A 10,804-nucleotide genomic window follows, 5' to 3' on the forward strand; every position below is an offset into this window, starting at 1 on the left:
GTTACAATATTAGGTTCTTGATATGACAGTTCAAGAGATGAATAATCGTTTTTCAGAATCAAGTACAGAGGTAATTGCATTACTTGCTTAGATCCAAAAGACTCTTCTTCTTAATTTGACATTGGTAAGCTATTCCACCTTGTTAAATTTTATCCGGAGGATTTTTCATTGACTGATCGTGTAATACTTGAGGGTTAACTTGAGACTTACATTCAAAATGTATTAGGTGAATTTTTTATGATTGAAGATAAAGGAAGTCTTGCTAAAAAGATGGTTGAAATAGGCAAGAATATAGTTTTTTCATTAGTATATTGTTTGATCGAGTTAGTATTAGTTTTACCAGTTGCAACTGCTTCTATTGAAAAGATTTTTTTTTTCGATAAAAGTTATCAAGACTAATTTGTGTAATAGGATGAGGGATGGGTGAATAAATGACAGTTTGATAGTATACATTGAGAAAGATATTTTTGCTAGAATTGAAAATAAATAAATTTTATAACATTTTTAATAGATGAACACTCACATGATACTGTTATCTCCTCTTGTTTATTTGTCCAAATTTAGTACTAATAGTTTAAGTGTTAAGAAATAATTATTTTATTGATATGGACCTATTTTTATACCTGTATTATTATGTGTATTAATTCAATATTTTTATTTTTGATATATCTATTTGATAGTAAGAAATATTTTTTAATTCATTTTTTTAAAGCTTATTTTATCATCCACTTTATACTCATTCTAAAATTTATTTTAACAAATATTATTGGTTTACAGTAATTAATATATCTTCTTTTAATTTGTTTGAACATAACAAAATTGTATATATATATATATATATATATATATATATATATATATATATATATATATATATATATATATATATATATATATATATATATATATATATATATATAAATTAATTATAGATTTTTTAAAAAATTAAATTGTAAATTTATATTTGATTGATACGTTAAAATTATGTTTTAATCTTAGGGCCTAATTTAGTAATTTTGAATAAAATATTTAAAATGGAAGACAAGGGATATATATATATATATATATATATAAATTAATTATAGATTTTTAAAAAAATTAATTTGTAAATTTATATTCGGCAATTTACCAAAAGGCGTACTTAAAAATCTGAATTTATCAAAAGACGTACACTACTTTGATATTTATCAAAGAGCGCACTTTTTTAAAAGCATTTCCTATTTTACCCTCCTGATAATTTGACATTTCCTATTGTTTTTCTTTTTTTCATTATATTTCTCTTACTTCTCTCTCCTCTGTCGGCAGAATATAGGAATAGCATTAGTCAATCTTTAATCACATTTTAATACATTTGAAGAAGCCAAAAAAAATAATGGACACCATATTTGGACTCCTTGCAATTTTAGAAATCCACAGGAACTGAAATGGGTGCAATCGGAGCTTTCTATGGATTGACCGAAACCCACTGATCGACCTAGAAAGCTCCGATTGCACCCATTTCAGTTCCTGTGGATTTCTAAGGAGTCCAAATATGTTGTCCATTATTTTTTTTGGCTTTTTATAGATGTTAACAAGTAAAATCAAAGAATCGGCATAAAAGCCCACGTTGGGCCTGATATGGAATCATATCAGGCCCAACGTGGGCCTGATATGGAGATATGATTCCATATCAGGCCCAACGTGGGCCTGATATGGAGATATGATTCCATATCAGGCCCAATGTGGGTTTTTTTGCCGATTCTTTGATTTTACTTGTTAACATCTATAAAAAGCCAAAAAAAATAATGGACACCATATTTGGACTCCTTGCAATTTTAGAAATCCACAGGAACTGAAATGAGTGCAATCGGAGCTCTCTAGGTCCATCAGTGGGCGGACCGAAACCCACTGATCATTTCAGTTTCTATGGATTTCTAAAATTGCAAGGAGTCCAAATATGGTGTCCATTATTTTTTTTGGCTTTTTATAGATGTTAACAAGCAAAATCAAAGAATCGGCATAAAAGCCCACGTTGGGCCTGATATGGAATCATATCATGCCCAACGTGGGCCTGATATGGAGATATGATTCCATATCAGGCCCAATGTGGGTTTTTTTGCCGATTCTTTGATTTTACTTGTTAACATCTATAAAAAGTCAAAAAAAAATAATGGACACCATATTTGGACTCCTTGCAATTTTAGAAATCCACAGGAACTGAAATGGGTGCAATCGGAGCTCTCTAGGTCCATCAGTGGGTTTTGACCGAAACCCACTGATCGACCTAGAAAGCTCCGATTGCACCCATTTCAGTTCCTGTGGATTTCTAAAATTGCAAGGAGTCCAAATATGGTGTCCATTATTTTTTTTGGCACTCTAGTGGTGGACCAGAGGTTTTGAAAAACCCTAAATCTCTCTTTCTTTTTTTTTTTCCTTTTTTTTTGTTTAGGCTTGATATGAAGAGATATCATGCCCACGTTGGGCCTGATATCTCTTCATATCAGGCCCAATGTGGGACTGATATCTCCCCATATCAGGCCCAATGTGGGCCTGATATGGGAGATATCAGGCCTAGATACAACAAAAAATAAAAAAATAAAAAAAAAGAAATAAAGAGAGATTTAGGATTTTCAAAACCTCTGGTCCATCACTAAGAATGCCAAAAATAATAATGGACACCATATTTCCACTCCTTGTAATTTTAGAAATTCATAGAAACTGAAATGGGTGCAATCGGAGCTCTCTAGGTCGATCAGTGGGTTTTGGTCAAAACCCACTGATGGACCTAGAGAGCTCCGATTGCACCCATTTCAGTTCCTATGGATTTATGATGTTGCAAGGAGTTCAAATACGATTCTTTGATTTTATGTATAAACATCTATAAAAAGCCAAAATAAATAATGAACATCATATTTGAACTCCTTGCAACATCAGAAATCCAAAGGAACTGAAATGAGTGCAATCGGAGCTCTCTAGGTCCATCAGTGAGTTTTGACCAAAACCCACTGATGGACCTAGAGAGCTCCGATTGCACCCATTTCAGTTCCTATGGATTTCTGATGTTGCAAGGAGTTTAAATATGATGTTTATTATTTATTTTGACTTTTTATAGATGTTTATACATAAAATCAAAGAATCGGCAAAAATAGCCCATGTTGGGCCTGATATGATTCCATATCAGGCCTAACTTGGACCTGATATGAAAGCATATCAGGTCCAACAGGACTCTCAGTGATTCTCTAATACATTCTTTGCCTGAATCTATGCCTAGATCAATAAATTATTCCTCTATATTTCGGTTGCACAATTCCATTTCTCGTGTGTTTCCTTGCAAAAAGTATTAATTCGGAATGTTAAGTTGCAACAAATGGATCAGTAGGTGATGAATGGGAATGCTCCTTCGTAGTGAAAACTGCATGATGAATGGAATTTTGCATGACTAAATCAAGCTCGGTTGGACTCTGAGGTTGTGAATAACTTGTTCAATTGGTCAGGGTTGGAGCTGTGTCCCTATCCCAATTGATCTCCCTTCAGTCCAGCACAACATTCATTATCACTATCTCAAATGGAGTTACTATAAGTTTATGTATTCAGTATTATGAATGTAACTATTACTGATTCAAGGATACATACAAATCAAAGAAATGCAACATATGTATTAAAATAATTCCATATCAGGCCCAACATGGGTTGTTTTTGCCGATTCTTTGATTTTATGTATAAACATCTATAAAAAGCCAAAATAAATAATGAACACCATATTTGAACTCCTTGCAACATCAGAAATCCAAAGGAACTGAAATGGGTGCAATCGGAGCTCTCTAGGTCCATCAGTGGGTTTTGACCAAAACCCACTGATGGACCTAGAGAGCTCCGATTGCACCTATTTCAGTTTCTATGAATTTCTAAAATTACAAGGAGTGAAAATATGGTGTCCATTATTATTTTTGGCACTCTTAGTGGTGGACCAGAGGTTTTGAAAATCCTAAATCTCTCTTTATTTCTTTTTTTTTTATTTTTTTATTTTTTGTTGTATCTAGGCCTGATATCTCCCATATCAGGCCCACATTGGGCCTAATATGGGGAGATATCAGTCCCACATTGGGCCTGATATGAAGAGATATCAGGCCCAACGTGGGCATGATATCTCTTCATATCAAGCCTAAACAAAAAAAAAGGAAAAAAAAAAAGAAAGAGAGATTTAGGGTTTTTCAAAACCTCTGGTCCACATTAGCGTAATGGACATATTTGGACTTTGCAATTTTAGAAATCACGAGGCGAAATGGGTGCATCGAGCTTTATAGATGTTAACAAGTAAAATCAAAGAATCGGCAAAAAAACCCACATTGAGCCTGATATGGACTCAAATCAGGCCCAACGTGGGCTCAGGAATGATATCAAACCCACGTTGGGCCCGATATGGAATGATATCAGGCCCACGTTGGGCCTGATATGATTCCATATCAGGCCCAACGTGGGCTTTTATGCCGATTCTTTGATTTTGCTTGTTAACATCTATAAAAAGCCAAAAAAAATAATGGACACCATATTTGGACTCCTTGCAATTTTAGAAATCCACAGGAACTGAAATGAGTGCAATCGGAGCTCTCTAGGTCCATCAGTGGGTTTTGACCGAAACCCACTGATCGACCTAGAAAGCTCCGATTGCACCCATTTCAGTTCCTGTGGATTTCTAAAATTGCAAGGAGTCCAAATATGGTGTCCATTATTTTTTTTGGCTTCTTCAAATGTATTAAAATGTGATTAAAGATTGACTAATGATATTCCTGTATTCTGCCGACAGAGGAGAGAGAGAAGTGAGAGAAATATAATGAAGAAAAGAAAAACAATAGGAAATGTCAAATTATCATGAGGGTAAAATAGGAAATGTTTTAAAAAAAGTGCGCTCTTTGGTAAATATCAAAGTAGTGTACGTCTTTTGGTAAATTCAGATTTTTAAGTGCGCCTTTTGATAAATTGCCGATTTATATTTGATTGATACGTTAAAATTATGTTTTAATCCTCGGGCCTAATTTAGTAATTTTGAATAAAAAATTTAAAATGGAAGACAAGGGTGTATTGGTAATTTCCGGTACCGGGATTCGCTTTTCCCAGCGTAAGGTTGTATAAGTAGCACTATCCTGTCTTCCTCTTCTCGTCACCGATCCTTCGCAATGGCGTCCTACTTCAGGGAGGCCACTGGCATCCCCGGCCCCAGCGGCTTCGGATCCGCCACCACCGCCGAGCAGGTCACCGAAGGCATCGACGCCTCCGGACTCACCGTCATCATCACCGGTACCGTCTCCTTTCTTCTCACTTTACATGTGTTCTTCAAGCGTCTGCAAGCTTAAATCTGCCCTAATCTGGACCAAGGAATAGAAAGACAACTTATATTGGCGTGTTCTTCTGCGAAGATCTGATTTGTTTCTTAGTTCATCTTGGTATGGAACTCGTGGAGATGAATTTCTTTCCTTCTCACTTGGATTGATGCGTGTTTCTGCATTTTTTTAGCTCTTAACATGGTTTTCTGCGAAGATATGAATTGTTTCGCACTTCATCGTGGTGTCGAGCTCATGGCGATGAACTGGGAGTTGGGTAGTTTCTGCTACCTTTTCACTTGTCTTCTTCACTTGTCCGCGCAAATTAACCCTGCCCTAAATCTGGTGAAATCGCAAAAACGACTAGGATCAGTGGTTGTTTCTACAATTTTTACCCTGTAACTTTGTTTTCTGCGAAGATCTGTGTTGTTTCCTACTTAATCATGGTGTGGAACTCATGGTGATGACTAGATAGCCTCCGGAATCGAACTGCAACTGAAATTTATCCAAAAGAAAAACTAAATTTCAACATGAACTTCAACATGGTAAAGGAGAACAAGAAACATTTTTTTCTTTCAAATTTCCCCTCTTTTTTGTTTCTAGTTTCTCTTTCTTTGGAGGATCTGAAAAAAAAGGGACCTTTAGTGTTTGCTTATTCACTGCTTATTTAATAACAAGTGACTTAAGTAGCTGGATCTATTAGAAGAATGAGTTTCTTCTTCTTTTAGATCACCCAACAGTTTTGCTATGTTTAACATGTTGAAAAGATCTTTGTCTGCTCATTTGACGAAGGATTAATCAGATGATACCATGCAAAAACAAAGATTTTTATAAGCATAGTTTTGAATAATTTAATCTTGTCATAGAAGTGAGAATCTGTTTGCCATCCAGGGGGAAATAGTGGGATTGGAGCAGAGGCTGCAAGGGTGCTGGCCCTGAGAGGAGCCCATGTCATCATCGGCGCTAGGAACATAGAGTCAGCTAATGGTGTCAAACAGAGTATTCTGGAAAGCATCCCATCTGCTAGAGTTGAGATCATACCAATCGAGCTTAGCTCACACAAATCTGTTCGAGCCTTTGCTGACAAATTCCTTGAAATGGATCTACCTCTTAACATCTTGATGTAATTGGTCTTTGGTGCTCAATTGCTGCATTCTTTGTCAATATGTTAGGGGCAAAAACTTACATCTTCAATTTGATTTCAGAAACAATGCTGGTATCATGTACTGTCCTTTCCAACTTTCGGAGGACGGAATAGAGATGCAGTTCGCTACAAACCATGTCGGTATGCATCTTTGCCTTCTCAAAACAATTTCCTGTTCTAATCCAAGAGAGAATTTTACTTCAGTCTCTCATGTTTCAATCATGTACCATGTAGTATGACTTCCTTTTTGATTTTAGGTCACTTTTACCTGACAAAGCTTCTACTTGATAAGCTGAAAACCACAGCAGAGAAGACAGGAATTGAGGGTCGTATCGTGAATCTATCGTCTGAGGCTCACATGACACCCTATAGGGGTGGAATACGGTTCGACAAAATCAACGACAAGGATTTGTAAGTCACTAATAACATAGATAAGGAAAATTACCATCACAAAAGAGAATGTTTGATCAACAAAAGCAATTATTTCTTCTATTTAACTGATTGAGAGATCTGTTTCTGTTTTGCCTTTCAGTTACAATGACAAATTGGCTTATGGTCAGTCCAAGTTGGCCAACATATTGCACGCCAACGAACTTGCTAGGCGCTTAAAGGTACTGCAATACCATCCAAAGAAGATAACAAACTAAACCAAGAGTGAATCTCGAGAATCATCTTGTTTGTCCTCAATTTGCAACATGTAACAGGAAGAAGGCGTGAACGTTACAGCAAATTCACTTCATCCCGGTCTGATTAAGACAAACTTAGGGAGGCACGCAACCGTTGCTGTCGGTAGGATCTATAAACCTAACTCTGCAGTGAAAAGCTTTAAAGGTTAAACTTAACACTAGGAAGTTCTTTTGCTTGCAGCTGCACTGAGAGCTGCAACATGTGTCTTGTGGAAGAGTATTCCTCAGGTAATCTTGCTATATAAATGATACTCTATTTATGTTAAATAGAGCACTATGTCTACTCATCGAGTGAACTTTATATTGTACCGCATGTCAAACGAATCATTTGAATACAAGGTTTGAGCATCGACATTATGTATTTTAATTTTAGGGAGCAGCGACTACATGCTATGTTGCACTCCATCCGAATGTGAAGGGAGTCAGTGGAAAGTACTTTGCTGATTGCAATGAGTCAAAGACAACATCAAATGGCACAGATGAACTGTTAGGAACAAAGCTTTGGGACTTCACTGAAAATCTAGTCAGTGCCATATGATTTCTATATCTCAAGTTGAATCTTGTTACTCTCGGTGCTATCGTGTAGTGTGGATCTTGTTGTCGTGCGATATGTATGTCTTCTTTTAGACTTGCAACTCTCGGTTTGTGTTTGTTGTGTATTATTAATAACGACTGTGAGTTATGTATTACCAAACTTATTCTAATAAATTATCTTTATTATCTAAATAAAGCCTCAATTTTAGGAATTGTTAACCCTTGTGTGATCCAACTATATATTGGATTAACTAAGTACCATATTTAGTTTGTCGATTTCCAAATAATCTATCATTGTCAAGGCATAATATTATCACGGAGCTTGTTTTCCTCTTTTGACAAGTCATGCTATTTGTCAAGTGAGCCATAGCTCTCCTACTATCATTGGCAAAAGACGAAGCTTTTACTCCAGGACGATTTCATACACTCTCGAAGGAGTAAATCACGAAGGCTTATTTGGTTTTAGATGAGCGGCCTTCTTAGACAGGGAGCACAAGATAATCCAAAATCATATTTGCACTTATTGGGAATCAAATCATGTCTCACTGGTGGGATACCCTGTCCGAGTACGAACTCGGTTACACCCGTAGAGGCCATAGCTCTCCTACGACAAAACCTATGAATAGTTGGCATGATATTATCATGAAGCTCATTTTTCCTCTTTTGACAAGTCATGCTATTTGTAGAGCGAGCCATAGCTCTCCTACTACAAACCTACGGAGGGTTGGCATGATACTATCATGGAGCTTGTTTTCGTCTTTTGACAAGCCATGCTATTTGTCGATATCGTGGAGCTCATTTTCCTCTTTCGACAAACCATGCTATTAGTAGAGCGAGTCATAGCTCTCCTACTACAAACCTATGAACGGTCGACGACAAAAGTGATAAAAGTGTAGTCCAATGAAAAATGAATTATGTATTCTTCACTTGATATTACTCGTAGAATGGAAGAACTAAGGAGAGAAAAAAAAGGACTTACATAATTATATGTGGCCATCTCATTACATAAATGTTTTAAAAAATAAAAACATTGCAAACTTCACTCCAAACAAAGAAAAAAAAATATAGAAAGAGTAAGACATACAACATAACATCACCAACATATAACCCTTAGAACTCATACAAGCCTCTTCCGTTACTTAGAGTTAACTAGTTCTTCACTAAATTCCCAGAGCTTCTTTGCTAACGCTTCATCTCTGGCCATCTTGGTCGGCTTCTCCAAGTTATTGTCCGCGAAATACTTCCCGCTCACTCCCTTCAAACTCGGATGCAGTGCCACATAACATGTTGTCGATGCTCCTTGAGGAATGGTCTTCCACAAGACGAAAGTGAGAGCCCTCAAAATAACTGCAAGCAAAAGAAAAGTATTTCACAATTATGAGTTCAAAAGTTATCGTCGCTTTTGGCGTAGATTAACCATTAGTTTCAAGAAGTGGCATACCTATGAAGCACGCGGCATGTCTCCCCAAGTTTGTCTTGATCAAACCAGGATGAACTGAATTCGCAGTCACATTCACGCCTTCTTCCTGTTAACAATGAGAATTTTTCATGAGATATGTTTCTCTCTTCTATTTTTTTTTCATGTAGAAGTACCTTCAAACGACGCGCGAGCTCATTGGAGTGCAAGATGTTGGCCAATTTCGACTGCCCGTAAGCCGACATATCATTGTATCTGAAAAACAAGATCAACCCCATAAAGAATTGCCTTTGAGAATTTCCTTTTTGCTAAACTGATAATGGTTGACTTACGCCTTCTTGTCGTTGAGTTTGTCGAATATGATTCCTTCTTTATAAGGCCCGATGTGAGCTACCGAGGATAGATTCACTATGCGGCCCTCGATCCCTGTCTTCTCAGCTGTGGTTTTTATCTTCTCAAGCAGAAGATTTGTCAGCAGAAAGTGGCCTGAGATTAGAAGCAACATGTTAAAATTCACAATCCTGATGAACATCTGAGTCAAGAATGTTAACATAAGATGAACAAAAATACCGAGATGGTTCGTGGCGAATTGCATCTCAACTCCATCCTCCGAGAGCTGGAAAGGGCAGTACATCACACCAGCGTTGTTGCTGAAGATTTGAGAAGCATGAGAACACTCAATCCACGAGAAGCGTGTAGTTTGTTGGTCAGTTACTTACATCAAGATGTTGAGAGGAAGATTCATGGCGAGGAATTTGTCGGCGAAGGCCCGGACAGACTTGAGTGAGCTCAGCTCGATCTGGATGATGTCGATTCTGGCAGAGGGAATGCTCGAGAGGATGTTCTGCTTCACGGTGTTAGCAGCTTCCAAGTTCCTCGCGCCGATGATGACATGGGCTCCTCTGAGGGCCAAAACCCTCGCCGTCTCTGCTCCGATCCCACTGCTTCCGCCTGCTCCGCATAAAGATCAAATTTTTAGGGTTAATCGACTTCCTCAAGAAGAGGGGAAAGCGGGGAAAGGGGGGAAAGGTACCGGTGATGATGACGGTGAGGCGAGAGGCGTCGACGCCCTCGGTGACCTGCTCGGCGGTGTTGCCGGATCCGAATCCGCTAGGGCCCTTGATGCCGGTGGCTTCCCTCCAGTATCCCATGGCGGCGGAGTAGACTTTCAGCAAAGGAGTAGAAGAGAGAGGAGGAGAGGAGGAATCCGGCGACGGAGGTAGAGGAGGAAGAAGGAGACGATGGTCTTTATAGCGGCTGTCGCGTCCTCGGCAATGGATCGATCGACGTGGCTGGGTCCGCCGTTGCTTCCGTGCCAAGCATTCGCGATTCGCGCGAAGATTGACGTGAAGCAGCGAGGAACAACGCCGGGGTCAACACGACGACAGGGTGGCAGCTTTGGTGGAAGGCAAGTCAACAGCGGCGGCTAAATATCTTATTCCAACGAAAGGAGGAGGAAACTAACCAAACACCGTAACGGCGGCCATGCGACCTTCTAGAATATGGATGCTTCGAACATTGGATCTTTCTAGAAATTTACATTAATACAAAATTAATATTAAAATTAAATTTATATTTATAAAAAAAATTCCCAACAACTTCTTTAAAATACAAATTAAACATATATGGCTAAAAATTAAAGACAGAACGAAAAGACAAAAAAAAAAAAAAAAACCATGTTTAACAATTTTCAAATGAGTGCTCGTTTTATAAAAATCATCTAATG

The 10,804-nt window shown here is 37.7% G+C and overlaps 2 protein-coding genes across 2 annotated transcripts; one reads left to right on the top strand and one right to left on the bottom strand.

Annotated features, from left to right (window-relative positions):
• Positions 1-5,129: 5,129 nt before the first annotated feature.
• LOC122056665 (short-chain dehydrogenase TIC 32 B, chloroplastic-like) lies at positions 5,130-7,857 on the top strand. Its single transcript, XM_042618721.1, has 8 exons — positions 5,130-5,274; positions 6,189-6,420; positions 6,503-6,582; positions 6,699-6,852; positions 6,974-7,052; positions 7,146-7,230; positions 7,309-7,355; positions 7,501-7,857. Exons 1-8 carry the CDS (start codon positions 5,154-5,156, stop codon positions 7,663-7,665), a joined length of 963 nt encoding a protein of 320 aa, XP_042474655.1. The 5' UTR covers positions 5,130-5,153; the 3' UTR covers positions 7,666-7,857.
• Positions 7,858-8,615: 758 nt separating this feature from the next.
• On the bottom strand, positions 8,616-10,463 carry LOC122056666 (short-chain dehydrogenase TIC 32 B, chloroplastic-like). The gene is made up of 7 exons (XM_042618722.1): positions 10,112-10,463; positions 9,798-10,029; positions 9,649-9,728; positions 9,411-9,564; positions 9,255-9,333; positions 9,103-9,187; positions 8,616-9,008 (listed from the first exon to the last, which is right to left on the bottom strand). Exons 1-7 carry the CDS (start codon positions 10,227-10,229, stop codon positions 8,797-8,799), a joined length of 960 nt encoding a protein of 319 aa, XP_042474656.1. The 5' UTR covers positions 10,230-10,463; the 3' UTR covers positions 8,616-8,796.
• Between the last annotated feature and the right edge of the window lie 341 nt (positions 10,464-10,804).

This window comes from Zingiber officinale, chromosome 3B (assembly GCF_018446385.1).
Source record: "Zingiber officinale cultivar Zhangliang chromosome 3B, Zo_v1.1, whole genome shotgun sequence".
NCBI lineage: Eukaryota > Viridiplantae > Streptophyta > Magnoliopsida > Zingiberales > Zingiberaceae > Zingiber > Zingiber officinale.

Excerpts from the sequence above, each read along its gene's own strand:
- LOC122056666 (XM_042618722.1), bottom strand. The coding sequence starts at position 10,229 with ATGGGATACTGGAGGGAAGCCACCGGCATCAAGGGCCCTAGCGGATTC. Across the intron at positions 9,565-9,648 it reads ATTCGCCACGAACCATCTCG|GCCACTTTCTGCTGACAAAT; the intron begins GTATTTTTGTTC and ends TTCTAATCTCAG. Across the intron at positions 9,334-9,410 it reads AAACTCAACGACAAGAAGGC|ATACAATGATATGTCGGCTT; the intron begins GTAAGTCAACCA and ends CTTGTTTTTCAG.
- LOC122056665 (XM_042618721.1), top strand. The coding sequence starts at position 5,154 with ATGGCGTCCTACTTCAGGGAGGCCACTGGCATCCCCGGCCCCAGCGGC. Across the intron at positions 5,275-6,188 it reads ACTCACCGTCATCATCACCG|GGGGAAATAGTGGGATTGGA; the intron begins GTACCGTCTCCT and ends TTTGCCATCCAG. Across the intron at positions 6,853-6,973 it reads AAAATCAACGACAAGGATTT|TTACAATGACAAATTGGCTT; the intron begins GTAAGTCACTAA and ends TTTGCCTTTCAG.